Here is a 25,460-nt window from a genome sequence, read left to right as displayed (position 1 = left end):
ATTGCGGGTTCAAACCCAGGCAAGCACCGCTGATTCATGTACTTAATTTGTCTTTATAATTCATCTCGTGCTCAGCGGTGAAGGAAAACATCGTGAGGAAATCTGCATGTGATAAATTTCATAGTAATTGTGCCACATGTGTATTCCCTCAACCCGCATTGGAACAGCGTGGTGGAATATGTTCAAAAAAACCTTCTCCTCAAAGGGAGAGGAGGCCTTTAGCCCAGCAGTGGGAATTTACAGGCTGTTGTTTTGTATATGTAACTAATGTTATAATCTAACGGTGACATATACATCAAACTGTATGTATATCGAAGCGTTAATATGTTATATAACTCGCGTCAATAGAGAAAATATTTATAAACGGCGGACGATTTCACTATATTCTATATAGTCATAAAACAAGATATATATGCCCCAAATATATAGACAGATAGTCTGGAAAACTAACCCTGCTTCAAACTTTAAATAAAAATAATATTCGACTAACTTTCATTGTATTTATTTTTAAATATATGCAATATTTAATAGCCTTCCGGGGTCCAAGGCCATACGAGCCTTCCATATATAGTAAAGGCTCCGTAATAACTATATATGTAGTAATTATTATATTTTCCCAATGTCACTATTCGAGATGTCACTCTAACATCACTGAGTGAGTTTAGAGTTCAATTACCGAATAGTTCCGCAGTTCTCATTGACTAATGTGACCATATATACCGTTTCAATTGTGGATCCAGTAATAAAACCACACGTACCGTTTTAAGCGCAGATAGACGAGTGTGACCACGCGTATTGTTTTAAGTGGGGGACGACAAATGTTACCACACGTATCGTTTTAATTATGGAGCAACTAATGTGACCACGCGTCTCGTTTTAAGTGTGAAACGACTAATATGACCACACGTACCGTTTTAAGCGCAGATAGACTAGCGTGACCACGCGTACCGTTTTAATTCGGAACGACTATTGTGGACACACGTCCCGTTTTAATCGCGGACCGACAAATATGAACAGGCCTACCGTTTCAATCGTAGACCGACTAATGTGACCACGCGTCCCAATTTAATTTTGGACCGACTAATATGACCACGCGTCCCGTTCTAAGTGCGGAAGTCCTGCTTTCAAACTACTTTCACTAAAATTTGCTTAAATAACTCCTTGACGTACGACTAACCAAACGCGATAACTTAACTTTAAAAAAAAATGCCATCATTTATAAATTCTCAAATGCTCTGTAAATCCCAGGGACACTATATACATGTTTAATTAATAAGAAATAAAAATATTAATTAGCATCAATTATAATTACATAAGAAACTATTAAAGTATAACACTGTGCAAGAATAATATTAAAATGATATTCCATATTTGATGCGTTTGCACTTTCGAATAGATTTTGAATACGGATAACATCCCTGGTTCTAATTATAACGGTTCATCGTTCTCTTGCCATCCAATCTTGACCTCTATTCTCAAACATATAAGGTCTAATTCAAAACGATAATCGTCAATAAAAACGTCGAATATTTGCATTGTTTTTATATTAAAAGATACTTTATTATATCTCGTTAAAATAAAACTTTAGCGTCGTAAATTAAAGCTATATTTAAACTTACGATTAACTACGTTTAACGGACGACTCATCGTGATCCGAACATTAAATCTGTCTCATGTAATGAGCCACTTGTTAATCGATCGGATCACACGAAGTAGTAGAACGGATATAGATATCGCCACCATCCACCGTTGTTCTCTTCCTCTGGGGATTTATCGCTGTCTCCCTCTTGCAGAGCTGACGCATCCTGGAAGAGGACAGCATTCTGTATAACAGGGTAAAGTAAAGTAAGTTAACAGCCTGTAAATTTCCCACTGCTGGGCTAAGGCCTCCACTTCCATTAAGGAGAGGGTTTGGAACATATTCCACCACGCTGTTCCAATGCAAATATGGCAGAACTTGAATGAAATTAGACACATGCAGGTTTCTTCATGATGTTTTCCTTTACCAAGCACGAGATGAATTATAAACACAAATTAAGCACATATATATAGTGGTACTTGCCTGGGTTTGAACCCGCAATCATCAGTTAAGATGCACGCGTTCTAACCACGCGACCATCTCAGCTCATAGCGGGGTAAGGTATTGAATACATTTCGCGCAGGTAACCCGCAGGTTTAAAAAAACCAACTGAATGTTACTCTACCTTATCTCTCCTTGAAGTATCCTCCCCCCCATTCGACTGGGCTGTAACCTCTTTCTTGTGTATTTTATCAGCAATATCATCTTTGGCGATCGCGTTACTGTTCATACAATAGTTTTTTATGAGGTACTCCTCAGTCTGCGACCCCTGGTCGCGCGTTGTCACGCCGTTCTCCATTTCCGGTCCCTGTTTTGACGACTGGAACAAAAAAATAAACATATTAATGTTCAATGAGGCTTCTGCCATAACGCCACCGTACGGTATGCTGTAGAATCGGAGATGGTACCACTTTTTTATGGTATAGGTTGCTGGACGCGCAAATGGGCCGCCTGATGGTAAGTGGTCACCATCACCCATAGACAATGACGCTGTGAGAAATATTAACCATTCCTTACATCGTCAATGCGCCACCAACCTTGGGAACTGAGATGCTATGTCCCTTGTGCCTGTAGTTACACTGACTCGGCTTTCAAACCGGAACACAACAATACTAAGTACTGTTGTTTAGCGGTAGAATATCTGATGAGTGGGTGGTACCTACCCAGACGGACTTGCACAAAGCCCTACCACCAAGTAAGTATTTCGGTGTACTTGGGCGCATTAGTCGTCCTGAGCACCGACGATTCCAGTATACATATTTTAGTGGGGGGGGGGGGGGGGTTTCATTTCACGAGGATGAAACACGTAAGGCGTTCTTCCTGTGTGTTTGTTCCGGATTATATCTGAAACGGCTTGACCGATTTTGACGGGACTTTCACTGGCAGATATTTAGATATCTGCCAGTGAAAGCGTAATATGGATAAGGCTACTACAATGACTTATTTGTTTAATTGAAATACGTACAAAGTCGCGGGCTCAGTCAGTATTAATGATAAAAATGAGTGGTAGTACTTTTAGAACCAGAAGTAGGCAATAGGCTAACCTTTAAAACAATTATCTTTTACCATACCAGTCACTCTACCACAAAAGAAAACATTTAATCTACAACACAAATAACCATAAATAATCACACTACACAGTAGTGCTCACAATGGCGATCCAAAATGTGTCAGCGGCATAACTCCCGCCATTTTATTAAGGGAAGTTGTGTGACTTGAGGCAGATGTTGCTAGTTTATTCCAACAATACATTTAATGGTACTTTATTGACAATGTAATCAAAAATGGTGGAAGTTAATTCAAGTATAATATGGCGATTTAAATATGTTTTTATATGCCCATTTTCAAATGCTATGGGATTTTGTAACGGCGTCATTCCATCGTCCATATTGTAGGACGTCCTCAGGCACGGTGGAGTGACGATATACTCAAGACTTCAGACAGGAGCTGGATGCGAGTAGCCGGACAAAGACCACAGTGGTGTCCACTTGGAGAGGCCTATGTCCAGCAGTGGACAAAACTGATGATGTGATGTGTGTATACATTCCACCCTCTTTGGTAGTTTCCATAGTCTTACCTCCATATCCTGCTCTTTGATTTGTACAGCTTGCTCATTATTGACTTGATCTGGCCCGAATGGTACGAAGTCTGGGATGTCCTGGGAAAATAATTAAGATTAACATCTACATAAAATTATCATCCTGCCCTTATCCCAATTAACTTGGTGTAGGCACATATCCCTGAGATGGCCCAGTGGTTAGAACGCGTGCATCTTAACCGATGATTGCGAGTTCAAACCCAGGCAAGCACCGCTGATTCATGTGCTTAATTGCTCAGAGGTGAAGGAAAACATCGTGAGGAAACCGGCATGTGACAAATTTCATAGAAATTCTGCCACATGTGTATTCCACCAACCCGCGTTGGAACAGCGTGGTGGAATATGTTCTAAAAACCTCCTTAAAGGGAGAGGAAGCCTTTAGCCCAGCAGTGGGAATTTACAGGCTGTTGTTATTATTGTATAACTAAGAGCACTATAAAGTGTCATTAAATAAAGTGGAATTTTCATTTGCAGCTCGATGTATGTGTAATATCAGCACTCGCCGCATATAGTAAGTAAAGTCTTAATTCTTTTTTTAAATAAAATTGTATGTATACTACGACAGAACTTGGATGTAGCATCGGCAAATTCAATAAAACCGATCACCGCCGATTCACAACCAACAGAAACAGCTCCCTATCGCGCCACTCGACGCTATTCGTCGCTATAGATTCTCGCGTCAGTTCGACCCGAGACAGCGAGTGCGTGTTAACCGACGCGTCGAATTGACGAATATATTAGGTCATACGATATTACACGTTATTACGTTTGTGTAAAGATCATATTCGCGTGAGAAATAAATATTGATAATTTGGCATAGCGTACTCAATTCGAATGTGATCGGTTTTACGAATTTATATACGTTGTTGGTGTTAGAGAGAGATAGCTGCAGGTGTTCGGGGAGCGGCGGCCATGTGATCTAAGTTGTGTCGTACTGTACATTGTTGGTGTTGGAAAGAGATAGCTGCAGGTGTCCGGGGAGCGGCGGTGCGTTGGAGCGAGAGGGCGATACCTGTGCGGGGCGGCGCGCAGCCCAGGCGCGGTAGTCGGCGGCGGCGCGGCGCATGCGCTGCAGATAATTTGGGATAGCGTACTCGATTCGGATGTGATCGGTTTTACGAGTTTTGCCGATGTGACATCACAAATGTATATACGTTGTGATCTAAGTTGTGTCGTACTGTACGTTGTTGGTGTTGGAAAGAGATAGCTGCAGGTGTTCGGGGAGCGGCGGCCATGTGATCTAAGTTGTGTCGTACTATACGTTGTTGGTGTTAGAGTGAGATAGCTGCAGGTGTTCGGAGAGCGGCGGCCATGTGATCTAAGTTGTGTCGTACTGTACGTTGTTGGTGTTAGAGCGAGATAGCTGCAGGTGTGCGGGGAGCGGCGGTGCGTTGGAGCGAGAGGGCGCTACCTGTGCGGGGCGGCGCGCGGCCCAGGCGCGGTAGTCGGCGGCGGCGCGGCGCATGCGCTGCAGGTAGGCGGGCGCGGCGCGGCTGGAGGCCCACGCCGCCACGCCGCCCGGCATGCCGCCCACGCCGGGCTCGTCGTAGTACGTCAGCACGAACTCCATGCCCGGCTGCGGAACACAGCATTTATTAATTTAATACGGAATTCAACTCCAACACAGGTACATATGTAATACAAAAAAATACAAGTTTAGATAATAAAATATTAAATGCGACCTCCAATTATACCTCCAATTATGCGACGTGGTTTTCTGATAAATAGAGTTTTTCGAGAGAAAAGTTTTTGTATATAATACATAGACAATATAACAAACACTAAAAAATAGAAAAGAATATGTACTATCAGTCGTAAATAAAGAAATTCTTTAGTATGTTTAGTATCAGCATTGCACCCGTGCGAAGTACTAAGTAGCTAGGAAATAATAAACGAAGTTGTGCTGAAGCTACAATTACCAAGACAACTTCGCTTATCAGTTCCAAAAGGTCACAAGTGATCTATCAACTGTATACAAAAAGTACCTTTTCAGTACCGTCCACACTCTTCACGACCATGTGGCTCCAGTACTCGTTGACGCGTATCGCGTGCTTCGTCTCAGGAACGTCAGGATGCTCGCACGACTTCGAAACTATAATATAGACTTTATTCTGTATATCTCCGTCCTTGTCTTTCACGTAGCTCTCCATAGATTTCCTTTTAGCTTTCGCCGGAACGCTCTTTTCTAACGTCGGCACAGCTTCGTGTATTTTCGTTTTATTCTTCGATATGTCGAACTCTTTGTGACGTCTTATGTAAACGTAGTCTCGGTTCGCGAACAGTCTCTGGAATATCAACAATAATAACACAATTTAGTTTAAGCGTTGACAAAACAGTTACAATAAAAACAAAAAACATTAATGTTAAAAAATTGTGATGCTGTCGCTACTATATGCCATTGTTATGGTATACTTTTAATTTCATAAGTGTTGACAACGAAACAATCGATGTACAGACAACTGCGTTTTTTAATAACAGTTGAACATAAAATAAAATGTAAACAAACAACAACAGCCTGTAAAGGCTCGCGCAAACTACAGCCGCGGCGGGCCTCAACGCATCGCATTGCAAAATTGCGCCAAAGCAAATAGCAGGCGCATCGGGCCGCACCGCGACCCAATATCTTATAATCAGTCAGGTTTTGGCAATCGAAGAAGATGGATAGTTCTGACGAAGAGCTTTTTTTTTAATATGTTGTTTTATGATTCCGCCTTTCTCTTCCCATATTATTCCTTCTCTGTACATCATCATATTTGGGATGTTGTAGGTCGTACAATTCCTTGTACTGTTCTACTAAAGAAAATAATAAACTTTAGTACTATAACAAAATACCTGAATAAATATTGTTGATGATTCGGTTTCTGTTTTATTAATTATTTTTATTAATTAATTATGGTAATTCGCGAACTAATTTCGTCGAATTGTTGCGTCTGCTAACGCACACTGAGACGGGCCGCATAACATCGCCGCAAAACGCCTGGCTAGCGATGCGCCGATGCGTTGCGATGCGGCCCGTTACGGCCAGCCTGAGGTGTGCGACAGCCCATACAAAATGTATGAAACTGATTCAGGAGCATTTTTGTTATGCGTTGCGGCCCGCGTCGGTATGCGCCTATCTTTAATCCCCACTGCTGGGCTAAAGGCATGCTATCCCTTTGAGGAGAAGGTTTGGAACATATTCCACCACGCTGTTCCAATGCGGGTTAGTGGAATAAACATGTGGCAGAATTTCTATGAAATTTGTCACATGCAGGTTTCCTCACGATGTTTTCCTTCACCGCCGAGCACGAGATGAATTATAAAGACAAATTAAGCACATGAATCAGCGGTGCTTGCCTGGGTTTGAACCCGCAATCATCGGTTAAGATGCACGCGTTCTAATCACTGGGCCATCTCGACTCTCGACTATTATTTATATACATAAAGTTTAACTGTACAGAAAAATTTTGAAATCCCATGGGATTCGAACCCGGGATCTTAGATCTTCTGCTGTATGGGCCAGCCACTAGACCAACGGGTCACTCACCGGCCATAGGACCTCCCAGTGGAGCACCGCCTGCCCTGGTACGCCACGAGCGTCCCGCTGCACGACGGCCAGAGCTGCCACCGCAGAGTCCCACGCGCGACGGTAAGCGCCATCTATCTGAACGGCCGCGAAATCACTCGCCGCCACTTCCGGATAACGACCGTAAACTGACGAAACAAAAATATATATATATTTAGGAGATTCATTTAACTATGCAACTGGCTGGAAAGAATAAAAAAAAAAAAAGCGCGCGAAACCGCATCAAGCTGTCATTATTCTTTCTTTTTGGACGCGTCAACTGAGTAAGTAATTTAACTTAATATGTATGATTTGGTGATTTATTTAAGAGCGCAGTCTCTAAGCGTGGGAATTTATTTTCGAACACACACATAGGTATTTTACAATAATACATTTGCATTTTTCGGTGTATCGTACGCATCCCCTGAAATACTTAGTTGCTTTTTGTCGATGCAACGAATAAATTATATTTTCATTGCGCATTCACAACGTAGGATTTATAAAAATACATTTAAATACGAGCAATGTAATTAGCTATGAGGTTGTCACTCGCAAAATCAATTTTAAATTGTTTGTTAGCAAAGGGTGCGGTCCGAGTGCAATAAGATGCCTAATATACCTAATGATTTTTAGATTTTCAACTGCTTTTGTTGCTTCTAAATAAATAATTATTATTTTGAGAATATTTTAGACACATTAAATAATCGCTTACTAATATTTAATAAATAAAAATAACGGAAGCATATATTAATTATATTGTTTTTTTTTTCATTTCACTAAAATCTATTAAATAAACACAAAAAATATTACAATTTGACAATTATTACGATAACAGCATAATTTGACAATTATTACGATAACAGCGATATGAAAAAAATATCTAACACAATTTTTTTATATAAGTTACAATCAGAAGCAGAAAAAACTAATAATACATTTACAAAAAAATAAAACAAATTTTTTGGTGTTATGGGGGATAAAAAATCTTTGTCTTTGTTAAACAAGTCAATAACACAAGAAAATGTTTTTTTATGAAATAATTCAATTAAAATTATTTTATATTAGGTATATAAAAATAAAGGGGTTGGGCCGTTGACGGGATCTGGTCATAAAAAGTACTAAGCATCAATATACAGAGGAATGTATATCAACATTTTTGCTTAGCACTATGTACTAACTAATGTATTAATAAAGCAGTTAAATAATTAAGAATTAAGCAGACTAACGTCATCAACATCAGGAGCAATGGTATGAGTTACCGTTCGTTTTAAATTTGGAATTTAGAAAAAAAAATTAGGCAACTGTGAGGCAGCAAATCCTCCACAAAACAGCAGCTCCAAAGCAGTAAAACTCTCCAGTTAAGTCAACCGAGAAATATAATAATAATTTGGAATATAATTTTAAAAATACATGACGATAGAGTGACTTTCATTAAATGATAGAGCCGTGTAGTTTTTTCTGTATGATCTGTTAGACGAGCATGTATGAGTTACTACTGAGATCACAGGTATTCCGTTAATGTCTACTGCGACGTCTAGTAACACTAAATCAAATTCCTATGCAGCTTCTTCCATTCCATGTATAACATTAATCGTACAGATTTTTAGATTTACAGGGTATTGCAAAATAAGCAGAAACCTGTTTTAATCCAGCATAACCAGTACCTTTCGACATAAAACCAGACACAGCAGTCTCATTTATATTCAGGTTTCCACAATTTTCATCCTCACAATTTTGCATTTCTATTTCGAAATTACAAATTTTGTACATTAATATTTAAGATTTTACAGAGGTAAATTCAGAATGCAAATCCTTTTTTTTTTGTTTTAAAAGTTGAAGATGCTTGAAATCATGTATCCAAAAGCCGAATTGCTATTTGTGATTTTCTGTAATTGCTCGTAAAAGTGTACCTAAAGGGGCGCAACTTCATCTCAGTGCCCCAAGTCATCCACATCTGCATGTGGTGCACCCTGATCTGCCACCCTGGCGACCGATTGATGGTAGGATGAACATCTAAAACAGCGTAAATAAGTGATACAGACATAGTCACCTATGCGTGAACGCCCTGCGATTTCCAGCCTGAAAGCCAAGCTTGGCGAGCATAGCATTTACTCCAAAAGAGGGACCAAAATGTCCACGGCCCCACTATTCTACTATTCTTGATTACGGCGGTGGCCACACTAAAACTCCGTGTTACAAACGGCCCCACAAACAAACTAACCCTACAACAACAACAGCCTGTAAATTCCCACTGCTGGGCTAAAGGCCTCCTCTCCCTTTGAGGAGAAGGTTTGGAACATATTCCACCACGCTGTTCTTCGGTTTCCGCACGATGTTAACCTTCACCGCAGAGCACGAGATAAATTATAAAGACAAATTAATCTCATGAATCAGCGGTGCTTGCTGGGTTTGAACCCGCAATCATCGGTTAAGACGCACGTGTTCTAATCAGTGGGCCATCTCGACTCAACTAAACTTAGGTTTAGGTTTATCGTATTAACAAACGATTAGGTTTGATGAACATCTGGTGCAACTGGAAGAGGAACTGAAATATATAAAATAATACCTATGAGGTATCTGCGAAGTCCGAAGAGAGGGAGAGGACAAAATCACTTAGATTCGGGTCCTCTTATGAACTTCAGGGAGGGAAACCAACAATCTCAAGGCGGGACCGGGTTTCTGGTGCATAAGGACCTCATCAATAACTTCAATACAAATGGGATATTTACCATATTTTTTATATTTCTTAGATGCAGCTCCATATTTGGACATTATCTACGAATGTCTTATGCATGAGTCTCATGATAAAAATAGCCATGTTAATTTTAAATCTCATTAATAACGTTGTCGAAATCTCCAGTGAGTTGACAGGGGTTGCGTACTTCTTCAAAGTTGTACAGGTTACGCACCCAACAAGACACCTTCAGATGATGAAGAGGAAAATATGTACCAAGGCATATCAGGAGTGGAACTTCCTAGAAAAAGAGGAGCAATCTGAATTCATTCTTTAAGAAACAGCCCAACGGAAGTGGACAGGGCAAAGCTTCGATACAATGACCAAAAATTAGATAGATTTCATCATAAAGGACAAGCGACGGATACTAGGAGATGTCTCTTTAGTCACCGGGTTTAATACCGGAAGTGATCACCAACTCGTACGAGGCACTCTGGATATTCGTTTCAAGCTCGAACGTGCCTATTTGATGAAGTCTACGTTTAGACCAAACATGCTTTAAGCCGGAGATAGCAACCGATTCGCTGCCATGGAAGCAACAAACGACGTTGACCAGAAACTTGCACAATTGGTAGGAATTCTGCGAGATGAAGGCAAGAAATTCCTTCAGCAGAGACTCTGCAGCTCATGCAGGAGCGACGAGGTATCCATCTACTTCATCAGATAGGGCTCAGACAAACTACAAAATCACGAGACTTGTGCAACATGATCTCCACAACTCGAATATCCATTCCAGCGAACGGGCAATCGAGCTACGCAATGCATCTTACAAATTTTTCGATATTTATGACCAAAAATAAAAATTAAAACACAAATTGGTGCTGAGTTTTTGACTTTTTTGATCGACATAACGATGATGACGATGATGACGATAACGACGAACGCGAAAATGATTAAGATATCTTTATAGAGCACAAAAAAAGGTTCAATAGCGGTTCTCGTAAAAATCTAAGTGGTAGTGCCACACTGCATACCTCTCGGTTGCAGTCGAATGGGCCGGCACGCCCGGGGAAGTACCACTCTCTCACTTAAAATCGGCGTGAAGTGGTAGCTATGCTACCGCGTTTCGTCCGGTAAGTGAGAGTTCCGGAGGCCCGATCCCTCTCCCCCCTAAACATGGTTATGCAGAATTTGGTGACATTACCCCAGGAGGGTACCATCAGCGACTGCGGTGGAGAATCCCTCTCTGGGCATCCATGCTCAGGACGTACACCGCCTGAGCAGGGATGCCCAGGCTGCCCTCCGAATTCTGGGGGGGGGGGGGGCAATTTTGCACTCGCCACTGTTCGGGGCAAGCGGAGCAGGCATCATAAGGCAACCCCTACCACACTCGCTGTGGACTTCTGCAACATAAGGGGACTCAACTCCAACTTGAATGCCGTTCACTTTCACCTTGAGACGGCGAAGCCGGCCTTGCTCTTTCTTACCGAGACCCAGATATCTTCTCCTGCCGATACGTCTTTTCTCTCTTACCCCGGGTACAAATTGGAGCATACTTTTGTGCCACGAGCTGGGGTGTGCGTTTACGTCAGAGCTCTGCTCTCGACGCCTCGGCAGCCTTGAAGGGCAGGACCTATCAGCAAGGCGAGACAGTACTTCACGTCGGCCCATCGCCTAAAACTTTACAAGGCGCAAATTCGGCCTCACATGGAGTACTGCTCTCACCTCTGGGCGGGTGCTCCCCAGTACCAGCTCCTTCCATTTGACCGCATCCAACGTAGAGCGGCTCGAATTATCGACGATCAAGCCCTTTCCGATCTCCTTGATCCTTTGGCTTTGCGTAGAGATGTTGGATCACTCTGCATCTTCTACCGAATTTTTCACGGGGAATGTTCCGAGGAATTGTTCGGATTAATCCCGGCTGCTGAATTTCACCTTCGGACATCTCGTCAAAATTCTAAGTTTCACCCGCACCATCTTGATGTCCGAAAATCCACAACAGCGCGATTTCTTAGACATTTTCTGCCTCGCACAACCACTCTGTGGAACCAGCTGTCGCCGGCGGTTTTTCCGAACCGATACGACATGGGAACCTTCAAGAAAAGAGCCTACTCCTTTCTCAAAGGCCGGCAACGCACCTGCAAGCCCCCTGGTGTTGCAGATGTCCATGGGCGGTGGTAGTCACTTTCCATCAGGTGAGCCTCCTGCTCGTTTGCCACCTATTCCATAAAAAAAAAAAAAAAAAAAAAATCAATTATATGGCTGCGCGTAGACTGCGACGACCATCCGCGAATCTATGCGTGCCTTTATAGGTCCCATAGCGGTAATGCCGAAACCGACCGACTGGTTGAGCACGTCCAATTGTCTACAGATTCCGTGCTGCAGCAGACTCCATCCGCAGAGATCATTGTTCTGGGCGATTTCAATGCTCATCATACAGAGTGGCTTAGATCACGCACCACTGATCATGCGGGTAGATCTGTTCTCGACTTCACTTTGGCTTATGATTTGACACAACTGGTCACCTCGCCAACGCGAATACCGGACGTGGAGAATCATACACCTTCCCTGTTGGACCTTCTGCTGACTTCGCATCCGGACGGCTATAAGATTGTCGTCGATCCCCCTCTGGGCTCGTCGGACTACTGTCTCGTCCGGAGTACAGTGCCAGTTACACGAAACTCACGACCTCGTTTCGCGGGCTGTCGTCGCGTGTGGCACTACAAGTCAGCAGATTGGGATGGGATGCGGTAATTCTTTGCATCTTACCCATGGGGGCGAGTTTGTTTCTCGATGGATGATCCAAGCGTTGTTGCTGACTCTGTCGATGATGTGGTGCTTCAGGGTATGGAACTTTTCATTCCATATTCTGCGGTGCCCATTGGTGGCAAGTCCCAGCCCTGGTTTGGTCGCCTCTGTAAGACGGCTTCACGCCGAAAATGGGAACGCTACCAGGACTGGGCTATCGCATCGGCGTCTCGTGATACAAACACCAGCACATTCAGAAAGGAATATAACTCTGCCTCCAGGTCCTTCAAAAACGTGATAGCTGAGGCGAAGTCGAAGTACATTGGCAGAATTGGCGAGAGACTGGTGCGCTTCCCATCAGGAACACGTGCGTTCTGGTCTCTCGCTAAGGCTGTCCTAGGGAATTTCTGTCAGCCTTCTTTTCCATCTTTGCACAGGGACGGTGAGTCATTGGCCCATACCGCGAAGGAGAAGGCCGATCTTTTAGGGTCTCTCTTCGCGTCGAACTCGACTCTGGATGACCAAGGAAAGTCACCACCATCAATCCCGCGATGTGATACGACGATGCCGGAGGTTAAATTTCGGCAAAGTGCAGTTCGGAAAGCACTTCTTTCCTTGGACATTCACAAGTCGAGTGGACCCGATGGCATCCCTCCAAGCGTGCTACGGACATGTGCTCCCGAGTTGGCACCGGTCTTAACGCGTCTTTTCCGGCAATCCTACGCATTAGGCGTCGTCCTGAACTTCTGGAAGACTGCTTTGGTGCATCCGATCCCTAAAAAAGGCAACCGCTCAGATCCGTCCAATTATAGGCCTATAGCCATCACCTCGTTGCTCTCCAAGATAATGGAGTCCCTTATTAACTGCCAGCTCCTGCGGTACCTAGAGGAGAATCAGCTGATTAGCGACCGCCAGTACGGTTTCCGTCGGGGTCGCTCAGCCGGTGATCTTCTAGTTTACCTTACTCACAGGTGGGCTGAAGCAGTTGAGAGCAAGGGGGAGGCATTAGCAGCCAGCTTGGACATAGCGAAGGCCTTCGATCGTGTATGGCACAAAGCGCTTCTTTCGAAGCTTCCGTCCTATGGGCTTCCTGGGAAATTATGCAATTGGATTACCAGCTTTTTGGCAGATCGGAGCATCAAGGTCGTTGTCGACGGTGCATGCTCTGACTTAAAATTCGTCAATGCTGGTGTTCCACAAGGCTGCGTTCTATCACCCACTCTGTTTCTTCTGCATATCAATGATTTGTTGCAAATCGGGAACATTCATTGTTATGCAGACGACAGTACCGTTGACAGCTTATACACCGCCCGCGCTAATATTTCTCGGGAAAACGTCGAAGACAACCGGAACAAACTTGTGTCTGAAATCGAGTCTTCGTTAAACGAGGTCTCGAACTGGGGCCGGCTAAATTTAGTCCATTTCAACCCCAAAAAGACGCAAGTTTGCGCGTTAACCGCTAAAAAAACACCATTTGTCGTATCTCCACGATTTGAGAACATCCCGATAGCCGCTACAGGTAGTATCGGAATACTTGGCGTTGATATTTCGAGCCTCGTTCAGTTCCGCGGTCAATTGGAAGGCAAAGCCAAATTGGCTTCAAAAAAGCTCGGTGTGCTCAGCAAGGCGAGACAGTATTTCACGTCGGCCCATCGCCTAATACTTTACAAGGCGCAAATTCGGCCTCACATGGAGTACTGCTCTCACCTCTGGGCGGGTGCTCCCCAGTACCAGCTCCTTCCATTTGACCGCATCCAACGTAGAGCGGCTCGAGTTATCGACGATCAAGCCCTTTCCGATCTCCTTGATCCTTTGGCTTTGCGTAGAGATGTTGGATCACTCTGCATCTTCTACCGAATTTTTCACGGGGAATGTTCCGAGGAATTGTTCGGATTAATCCCGGCTGCTGAATTTCACCTTCGGACATCTCGTCAAAATTCTAAGTTTCACCCGCACCATCTTGATGTCCGAAAATCCACAACAGCGCGATTTCTTAGACATTTTCTGCCTCGCACAACCGCCGGCGGTTTTTCCGAACCGATACGACATGGGAACCTTCAAGAAAAGAGCCTACTCCTTTCTCAAAGGCCGGCAACGCACCTGCAAGCCCCCTGGTGTTGCAGATGTCCATGGGCGGTGGTAGTCACTTTCCATCAGGTGAGCCTCCTGCTCGTTTGCCACCTATTCCATAAAAAAAAAATTTTCGAATCTCATCGGATTGCCGAGTTATTGCCGGGAACAAATTTTACCATTTTTTCAAGATGGCAGCCTTAGCGCCCCGGAATTCATGGCCTTTCATTGTCATTTATTTGCCTTTTTTTCGACGAAATGACTGCACTAATAAGCAACGATAAGTAAAACATTAACCGATTAGCAATCATACTTGTTCAGTTCATCTGATTCCTTGAAAAGTAAAAATTAACAATTGCGTCCCACGACACTCGGGCCCCACCCTTATGTTCGCTTATCAATGTGTGCGTAGACGTTTCGCGTAATAATAATGTTCGGCTCGAAATAAAATTGACGTGCTCTCACCTTGAGCTCTGGGGAGGGACTGAAGATTTATTGACAGCGATGTCGAATAAAAAATCAAAACCGTCAAATGATTTTCTCCATACTAAAATGTATGGACGACGAATGCAAAAAAGTAACCAATATTTAAATAAAAAATACTAAAATATTGTGTAATATAATAAAAATTTAATGTGGTACACTTATTATTTGCACTTTTGAGACCCTTTTTAAGCAAAAATACATGAATAAACTAGCAGCTAAATAGCTCAGTAAAGCTAAATAAAAAAGGTCGATTTCAGTGTTTGGAGTCATGTTGGCGATGAATATGCTAGGTTATTGATGTATATTTTAGATATATCATGATGTGAAACTTGAGACATATCTATTAAGATACTGCATGTAATTTTTTATCCATATTCGATGCTCCAGTTTTCAGATATTTAAAAACTAGTAAGTGCTATTTTAGCGTTCTGTAAGGACGGCCCCCTTAAGTTATTTTCGAAGTTAGAACACAATTTAATTTTTCTAAAATTAAAAAACATATATTATTTTGTATCTTTTTGGGTCAATGTAGGAGACAAAAATCGATTGATAAAAAGCTAAAAAACGTGATAACTCAAAAATGGGTCACATGGGTTTGATTAGGCATATGGGGGTAAAATTATTGCAAATAGTCACCCCTATCACCTCCTTTTTTTGCTTAAAACATGACAACCAACAATCTAAAGCAAAACCGCGGGCGACTTATAAAATATGAGACTAAATCGGACTATTAAAAACGTAAAAAAAAAAAAATCGGCAAGGACATTTCCCGCGCTTTTGTTTTGACATTACATACCACAGATAAAATATTACGTAAGTTATAAAGTATGTCACTCGTGTTATAATTAATATGATAAGAGATAAAAGTAATCATATTACATAATCCAGTGGAAATTTATACATAAATAGTTATTGGTCAATTTTAATCTCATATAAAAAATAAAACAAATGATTTATAAATATCTTTATATAGTATAAAACGAAGTCGCTTACCGCTGTCAGTACACTTAGATCTTTCAAATTACGCAACTGATTTCGATGCGGTTTTTAAAACAGTGATTCGAGAGTAAGGTTTTTGTATGTAATACATAGACAATCTATACATATAATAAAATTGGAGTGTCTGTTTGCAATATTAAAAAAGCCATTTCTTACTCAATGCATATGTATGTATACACAGTAAAATAACAGTTTTTACAATTTTTATCTGTAAGTCTGTTTGTTCCGACTAATCTCTGGCACGGCTGGACCGATTTTGACGGGACTTTCACTGGCAGATAACTGATATAATAAGGTGTAACTTAGGTTACTACAATATATTTTTTTGTTAAATTTAAACGCGTACAAGGTTGCGGGCACAGCTAGTATATTAATAATAAAAGCTAATTTTAGAAGTTTGTAATGTGATGTCGTAAATAAACAAATTCTGTAGTATATTTAGTATCAGTATTGCACCCGTGCGAAGCCGGGTCGCTAGTATTGAATAGCTATAATTATACCTTTGTAAGCGTATAGTCCTTTCCCTGGTTTGTACTCCTTCCTCCATATGATGACGTCATCTGTCTCCATATACGGAACCCAACCCTCGGACGAGTCTCTTCTTTTGGGTTCTTTACATCTTAAAAAAAAGTATTGTTTTGCATGTAAACATACATTTATCTTGCAAACGTATTTCATTAGACGCGTTTTTAAAGCCGAGTGAGTTGAGATAGCCAAGTGGTTAGAACGCGTGCATCTTGACCGATGATTGCAGGTTCAAGCCCAGGCAAGCACCATTGAATATTTTTATGCTTAATTTGTGTTTATAATTCATCTCGTAAAAACATCGTGAGCAAACCTACATGTGTCTAATTTCATAGAAATTCTGCCACATATTCGCATCGGAATAGCGTGGTGGAATATGTCCAAACCTTCACCTCAAAGGGAGAGCCTTAGCCCAGCAGTGGGAAAATTACAGACCGTTGTTGTTGTTGATTTTAAAGTGAAATTGATCAGACATTCAAATGAAATTTTTATGGGAAGTATTCGATATTGGGATTACGATGGCAATTGATAAAATCAGTGATAATCATTGTATATGCACTAGAAGTAAGGATAAGCTTATAACGCCAAGTTTCCGACTCCGCAAAGTCAATAAATCCTTCTTGGCGCAAGGCATCCGTTTCTATAACGAAATTCCGCAGACATTTCTAACTTTGCCGTTTCGTAAATTCAAATTGTTTGTAAAAAAATACATTGGTAGAAAAAGCATATTATTCGATACAAGATTTTATAGATGATAAAAAAGCGTGGAGTTAATACCTGTTGACTTCCACGTAGGATATATTAATTTAAATAATTGTATTAACTAACATGACTGTTTTTTTTTTAATGTTGAAAAACAGTAACTACTGAGTTTCTTGCCGATTCTTCTCGGTAGAATCTACTTTCACAACCGGTGGTAGCTTCACTTAATTGTAAAACGACGATTCAAAAGTGCTTGTAAAAGCCTACTTGAATGAAGTTTATTTTGATTTTAATTCTCTCTTCTAATCTCTGTCGAGATCGCAGTACGATGGAGGCCATGTTGACAATCTGTCGCTTATTATATGCACTTCTCTACTAATTGGAAAAACGCTTAACCGTGAAATTTTTATATAACTGGCCTTGTCATTACCGAGTTATGTCTATTAATAGCAACAATACATTATCTTGGTCTGCCATCGTTCTCATTGTAAAATACTAGGATATTCTACCGCCATAAAGCAATCAGTATAGCCGGTTCTTCTCAGGTCAGGTGGTTCCTTTTTTCGAACCGGTGGTAGTGTTTAATATAACCAGTGGCGGCGTAAGGCGTGGGCGGTATGGGCCACCGCACATGGCCACGCGGGGCAAAGGGCCTTGCGCCCGAAATTTGAAAAAGTACAACATAACATTGGGATCAGAGTACTGTAAAAAAAAGGCCTCGCAAACTGTATCTTGCCCACATTAAGATTCGATCTTGCGCCGCCACTGAATATGACCACCAATAAGAAAGTGTAATGCTTCTACATTGAATAAAGTTATTTGAATTTGAGTATGACTGTTGTGTTCCGATTTGGAGGGTGAGGGAAAAAGCGTAACTACAGGTACAAGGGACCTCCAAATGTTGGTGTACCAGTGGTTTGATGTAAGGAATGGGTGGTGACCACTTACTATGAGTTGGATCATTTGCCTATCTGATCTACAATTACATAAAGAAAATATTACACTTTTAACAAATCAATTCGATACAGACGAATATCGTCACCCATTTCCAAAAATAAAAGTCTTATGACAAATATTTTATATACGAGTAAATAAATAAATATTGGACAACATCACATACGCTACTCTGATCCCAATGTAAGTAGCTAACGCACTTGTGTTGTGGACAATCAGACGTAACGATACCACAAACACCCAGACCCAAGACAACGTAGAAATTTAACGAACTTTTTCTACATCGGAGCGGCGTACCCATGAAAACCGGCGTACACACTACTCGGCCATTTAAATATACATAGTTTTTGTAGCATTCTTACCCACAATATATAACGTTTGCCTGTTTCCTGTCGATCACGAGACGCTTACCACACCTCGTGCAGTACAGCGTCATCTGCATCAGATCCTGGGCATTATCTAATTCCAGTAATAAGTCCTGTTGAAAGAAAAATTACATATTAAACCTCATTTTTTTAACATTCAGTACCAAGGAACTACCATCACTACATAGTATTAACTTCAGTATTTACTTGGTGGTAGGTCTATGTGCAAGTCCGTCTGGGTAGGTAAGACCCATTCATCAGTTATTCTACCGCCAAACAACAGTATTGTTGTGTTCCGGTTTGAAAGCTGAGTCAGTGTAACAACAGGCACAAGGGACATAACATCTTAGTTCACAAAGTTGAAAAAGTCCCAAATCTGAGATAGCCCAGTGGTTAGAACGCGTGCATCTTAACCGATGAATGCGGGTACAAACCCAGGCAAGCGCCACTATTTATACGTGCTTAATTTGTGTTTATATTTCATCTTGTGCTCAGCGGTGAAGGAAAACATTTTGAGGAAACCTGCATGTGTCTAATTTCATCGAAATTCTGCCACATGTGCATTCAACCAGCAATGGAACAGCGTGGTGGCCTTATCTCAGCAGTGGGAAATGTACAGGCTGTTACTTTACTTTACTTTACTATAATAAAATTAAAAGATACAACATATTTGAGAATCAAAGCTAAACTATTTATTTTGTCAAATCAGTACACAACTACCCACAATCATATAATATTAATTAATCATTCATTACAAACATAACATACCTTCCCCTCACACATTTAAGTTATTTATTACATGTAAAGATTTGCCCAATTACAACAATAAAATAATTTGAAAATTAATTAACTATCATTCTGTAGTATTTGGTATGCCAATTATATCCGGCCACAATTCTGGTGGCGGTATTTCAATAGGTTCATCTGTTTGTAGTGAGTCAGAGTTTGATCTAGGTGATAAAGATACAGGAGGCATGGTTCTATCTTGAGGCTCGTCATTTTGTCTAGTCGCCTCAACACTACGAGCCAGAATTTGATCAACATGCCGACGTTGTAATACTCCGTCTTCTGTCCTCACCAGATACGAGCTGGGACCCTCTACCATCTCTACTACAGCCCTCTTCCATTTCTCACCTGGTCCATACATACGAATCAGTATCGGTTGGTCCACTGTGAAAGCTCTTCTTGGTGAGGTTTGCGCTGCATTATCCAACTGTAACTCAGTACGACTTGGTACAGCCTCTGGGTGTAAATTAGACACTGCTGTTCTGTATTTACGCCCATTTAACATCTCAGCTGGACTTTTGTTAGTAGTAGTGCAAGGTACTGTACGCAAATAGTATAAAACTCTAGGGAGTTTTTCACTCCATGGTATCTCCAACTCAGACAATTTCTTCAATTTATTTTTGAAACTTTGTATACTCCTTTCAATTTGGCCATTGGAAGCTGGATGATATGGTGGAGAATACAAATGTTGTATCCCATTTTTGCTTAGGAAATTATTAAACTCCTCAGAAACAAAAGTCCTACCATTATCAGAAACTAATACATCAGGAAGTCCCTGAGATGCAAATATTTTCCTGAGAATTGTTGTTACACTGGTACTATTCATAGACGTAACAATCTCTGCTTCCAACCATTTACTGTAGCTATCAATTAATAATAGAAAAGTTTTACCTTGGAATGGGCCTGCAAAATCTATATGCACTCTTTTCCATGGCTTTTCAGATACAATCCACGTCTGCGGGTCCCTTGGTGGGTTGTTTCTTACCGCTTGACACTGATGACATCCAGAAACTAATCTCTCTATCTCCTTATCCATTCCATACCACCAAACATATCCTCTAGCATAAGCCTTAGTTTGCACAATTCCTGCATGTGGAGCATGCAATAACTTTAACACATCCTCCTGGAGGGTTTTAGGGATAACAACTCTATTGCACCACAGTAAACAATCTTTACTATGTGATAGAGCTTCTTTGCGCTGCCAAAATGGTTGTAAGGTAGGATCGGAGTTTGAACGTGGCCATCCATGTAGCATGTTAAACATAACCTTCCGTAAAACCGGGTCTTTTTTTGTCTCCGATGCTACCTTATTAGCATCTAAGTTCCAACCATCTGGAGTCTCATCCAGTAATAAAACATCCTTGAGAGGAGCTTCCTCCACAGAGGCCGTAGGAACAGTCCATCTACTAAGAGCATCAGCATTACCAATCAACTTTCCTGCTCTGTACTTAATAATATACTGATAACAGCTTAATTTTAATGACCAACGCAACATTCTAGGTGATATCTGTTCTGGTATTGGTTTATCTGGATTAAACAAACCAACCAAAGGCTTATGGTCTGTTATAATAGAAAATTGACGACCCGCTAAATATTCATGAAACTTTGACAATCCAAATATTATTGCTAAAGCCTCCTTGTCAATTTGTCCATAACGTCTTTCATGTTTCTGCAGAGTTCTCGATGCCATCATAATTGGCCTTTCAGAACCATCATCCATTACATGTGCAATGATTGCTCCTAAACCATAATCAGATGAATCACAAATAAGAAGCAATTCTCTATCCAGCTCATATCCTACCAAAGTCAATTCCGAAGATAGAAGATTCTTAGCCGTATCAAAAGCTATTTGTTCAGGTTCACCCCAATTCCAAGGTCTCTTAGAATCTAGCAAGCGGTACAGTGGTTCCAAAAGTGTAGCCTTATCGGGTAAAAACTTTTCATAAAAGTTATACAGGCCTAAAAATGCTCGTAAAGTTTCTTTATTTGTTGGTGCTGGTTTCTCACGAATCTCCTTAACCTTAGCTGGTGCCGGGTGTAAGCCATTAGCATCAATCATATGACCAAGGAAAGTGATACTTTCAGCTGCAAATATACATTTTGATACATTTAAGCGAAAACCCATATCATGCAATTTATGTAAAACTTCATACAATCGCTGTTCATGCTCTTCTTCATTCCGGCCCATAATTGCTATATCATCTAATAAACAAGCAACTCCCTCCTTGTCAGCAAAGGCTGTAGACATAACCCGTTGGAATATAGCCGGTGCTGCATTTACACCAAATGCTAGGCGATTCATTTTCATTAATCCAATAGGTGTGTTCAGAGTTAAAAGCATTGCTGTCTTATCATCCACTTTTAATTGTGTATAAGCTTGTTTAAGGTCTAGTTTACTGAATACACGACCACTACTCAGCTTAACAAAAGCCTCCACCGCTTTAGGAAGTGGAAAAGAATCTACATCAATTGCCGCATTAACTGTAGCTCGGTAATCACCACAAATCCGTAGTGACCCATCATCCTTTTTCACTATGCGTAATGGAGTAGCCCAATTTGAGTAATTTACAGGAGTTAGAATTCCTTGATCCACCATTTTATTTAATTCTTCATTAACTTGCTGTTTTAAAGGAAACGGAATTGCTCGGGCTTTTAAAAATTTTGGTGTAGCATCAGCACGTACATGTAAAGACACCAGTGGTCCCTTATATTCTCCTAATTCACTAGCAAATAATCCAGGAAACTGATTCACTAAATTTGTTATCTTATCTTCAGACCAACAAAGTCCAACAATTTCAATATTTAATCCATGAAACCAATTTCGACCTAAGAGACTAGGTCCTTTGCCCGAAACCACTATCAAGTCACATCGAGCTTCCTTAGCACCCAACTTCACATGTACATTTACTTCACCGAGTACTTTTAATGGTTCACGAGTCCATGTTACAAGTTTTATATTAGTAGCATTAAGTGAAGGAGGAATTGACCACAATTTATTGTATGTATCTTCAGAAATAATAGTTCTTGATGCTCCAGAGTCAATTTCCATAGTCACTTTAACACCTTCAATCATAACATCTGCTGTTATCGGCTGACGATAATTTTCGGAGCAGACATATATACCCATCATAGATCTATCACTAAATGTTGCCTCCTCCCCACTGTTTTCAATATTAGAGATATCCTGCGTCTTTCCAGATCGTTTATTGCATACAGCTGCAATATGCCCAAATCTCTTACAATAAAAACATCTTGCTTTTATAAATGGACATTTCTCTCCTGGCTTATGTGCACGCGAACAGTGTCGGCAATCATTGGATCTGATTTTACTAATATCCATGGGTTCTGTAACATGGAACGGAGTTTGCTTTGTCTCATTAGCATCGGGGTACAAATCAAGTAATGCTGCTTGGTGATTAAGACACGTCTGTACAGCTGTCTCATATGTTAAATCTTTAATCTTCAATAATTCACGCCTTAAGCGGTCATCACGCACACCCAACACTAACCGGTCTCTTAACTGACGTTTTAAATCCACAAAATTACATTTAGCGCCTAGTAAACTTATCGCCGAAACAAAATTTTGCACGCTTTCACTTTGTAATTGTTGACGTTTATGAAATTTTCCCGCTTGTAAAATTTCGTTAACTTCCGGCTCATAAAACTGATCCAAAACACGAAGAATGTCGCTAAAGTTCACATTCGTTGGTCGATTTGGAACCAATAGTGATGCAATTAATGAATAAGTCTCCTTCCCGCATTGGGATAAAAACAAAGAACGCGCTTTGTCAAGGTTGGTTTCTTCATAACCCGCGGCATCCAAAGCACACAATAATTGTTCTTTATAATCACACCACTTGTCCGTTTTAGGGTTAAACCGTCCGGGAAACACTATATTAGCAATATTCGATGCCATTTTCCACAAAAATTTATTAATTTTCCACAGTCGCCATTAAAAGATACAACATATTTGAGAATCAAAGCTAAACTATTTATTTTGTCAAATCAGTACACAACTACCCACAATCATATAATATTAATTAATCATTCATTACAAACATAACAAAAATTAAGTTATAAAATATTTTTAGTTAACATTTAATTATGAATGTATATTTTGAAATTCCAATTACAGGAAGCATGTATCATATTTGTATTGATGATTGTGCATATTTAAAATTAAAAGTCAAAAGTACTGTAGAAGAGTTGTTAGCCGTACACTATGATGCTAACAACTCTGCTACTTTTTGTAAGGAATAGTTTTAGAACTTGCGACCATGCTACTCCAATGCTCGTCATATACATGTAGAAGATCATCCTCCACATAGAGGTTTCCTTACAATGTTTTCCGTCAACAACCAGCGTAAAATAAATCAAATACAGATTAAGTGAGTGAAAATTTAGAGATATGCCGGTTTGAACTCAGAATCATTGGTTAAGATTTCCACTCTTCCAGATCTTCTAACCAGAAGTCATTACGGTTTATTTTATATTAATTTGATACTATTAACTCATTGTTTTGATAATAGTTATGGTATTAATTGATATGATTCTTTTTTTGTTCTGTTTTTAAAAATAAATGTATAATAAGATTCTATATTAACATAGTTATTTTTATTATTACAATTATTAACTATGGGATATTTACCATGTTTTTTATTTTTGTTCGGTGGAGCTTGATATTTTGACATTATCTATGAATATCTTTTTCATGAGACAAGAAATTATATCCCAATGTCAATAATTGTAAAATATGTATAATTTTTATTGACAAAAGCCTTTTTTGTTAATCTGTTCCTATTTATCATCTCTTTTTGTAAAAATTGTAATGTGAACAATTAATAAAAAAACTATACTAATATTGTAAATGCAATAATATGCAATACAATATACTAATATTTTAAATATAGTAAGTAGCTCGGTCTTTTTCTTTGTTACTGTTTACACCTAAACACAAGTAAAGTCACACATAGGTGAAAAAAAAAAAGTAATAATTAAGTTAATAATAAAATGACATATCACAAGCTTTTATTTGTATGCACACACACATACATTCAAACTATAATGTACATATGTTATGATAATAAATAACATTGTTGCAATCTGTTGTTTTTCCACAGACAAAGAAGCTAGTAATAACAGGATATTTCTTTATTTTTAACTTCTTATAGAAAGTCATTCAACAACTATTTAAATTAAATTTTTATTGAATCAACATATATTACTATATATGTAGTATATAATACGAATAAAAAAACACATTTATCACCTGTAATTCACCGTCGGATATCCCTTGATCGCAGCTGAACGAACCATCGTGACTTTTATAAGCCGCTGTTGCGGACAACAACAGCGTTCGTTTCGGACGTAATATCGTGTGTCTGAAACGTTGGATCACTTCTCGAACGCCACGGTCACGTATACACCTCCTCACAACAGTACTGAATATGTATTTATGAGTCCAGGCACTCCATAATCGCATAACTCCCAAGTCTCTCAAAATGAATCTAAATTTCGTCGTAGACATACTAACTCGCTTATACAGATACCGGTTTTGTTAACTAAGTTTATTTAGCATCGGGATTACATCGTACGTTCTATATTCGAGTTTATTTGTATCTCATTTACGTAAAAAATCATGAACGCGAGTTAAGGACGATTGCGAAATATAACCTCTGGAGTGTCAATCATAATTGTTGACAGCTGTTCATGGTGTTGCCATTTCAAATTATGTAACCTATTTTTTTTTTATAAAATCAACATTAGCTTAGTTTTTACTGTGCTGCACTCGTTCAGTTCGGATAACTATCCCATCCGAGTACAGAAATAAAGTTAATGAAGAGTACACAATGCATATGTTCGGACTTATCTTCGTTGATAATTCAACTCAACTCAAATTCCTTTATTCAACATAAAAGCTTTACACTTAC

At 40.2% G+C, this 25,460-nt stretch overlaps 1 protein-coding gene across 1 annotated transcript; it reads right to left on the bottom strand.

The window, feature by feature from the left end:
- Positions 1 to 906: 906 nt before the first annotated feature.
- Positions 907 to 25,233, bottom strand: LOC124541760. Its single transcript, XM_047119707.1, has 9 exons — positions 24,800 to 25,233; positions 18,742 to 18,857; positions 16,699 to 16,817; positions 7,204 to 7,370; positions 5,663 to 5,962; positions 5,089 to 5,253; positions 3,657 to 3,737; positions 2,205 to 2,399; positions 907 to 1,805 (listed from the first exon to the last, which is right to left on the bottom strand). Exons 1-9 carry the CDS (start codon positions 25,055 to 25,057, stop codon positions 1,704 to 1,706), a joined length of 1,503 nt encoding a protein of 500 aa, XP_046975663.1. The 5' UTR covers positions 25,058 to 25,233; the 3' UTR covers positions 907 to 1,703.
- Positions 25,234 to 25,460: the final 227 nt, after the last annotated feature.

This window comes from Vanessa cardui, chromosome 28, assembly GCF_905220365.1.
Source record: "Vanessa cardui chromosome 28, ilVanCard2.1, whole genome shotgun sequence".
Classification (NCBI taxonomy): domain Eukaryota; kingdom Metazoa; phylum Arthropoda; class Insecta; order Lepidoptera; family Nymphalidae; genus Vanessa; species Vanessa cardui.
This window is presented reverse-complemented; position numbering and strand designations above follow the sequence as displayed.

Coding starts and splice junctions, on each gene's coding strand:
- LOC124541760 (XM_047119707.1), bottom strand. CDS start 25,057: ATGTCTACGACGAAATTTAGATTCATTTTGAGAGACTTGGGAGTTATG. Junction 16,818..18,741: donor GCAAACGTTATATATTGTGG/GTAAGAATGCTA, acceptor CTTTTTTTTAAG/ATGTAAAGAACCCAAAAGAA. Junction 5,963..7,203: donor ACTGGGAGGTCCTATGGCCG/GTGAGTGACCCG, acceptor TTGATATTCCAG/AGACTGTTCGCGAACCGAGA.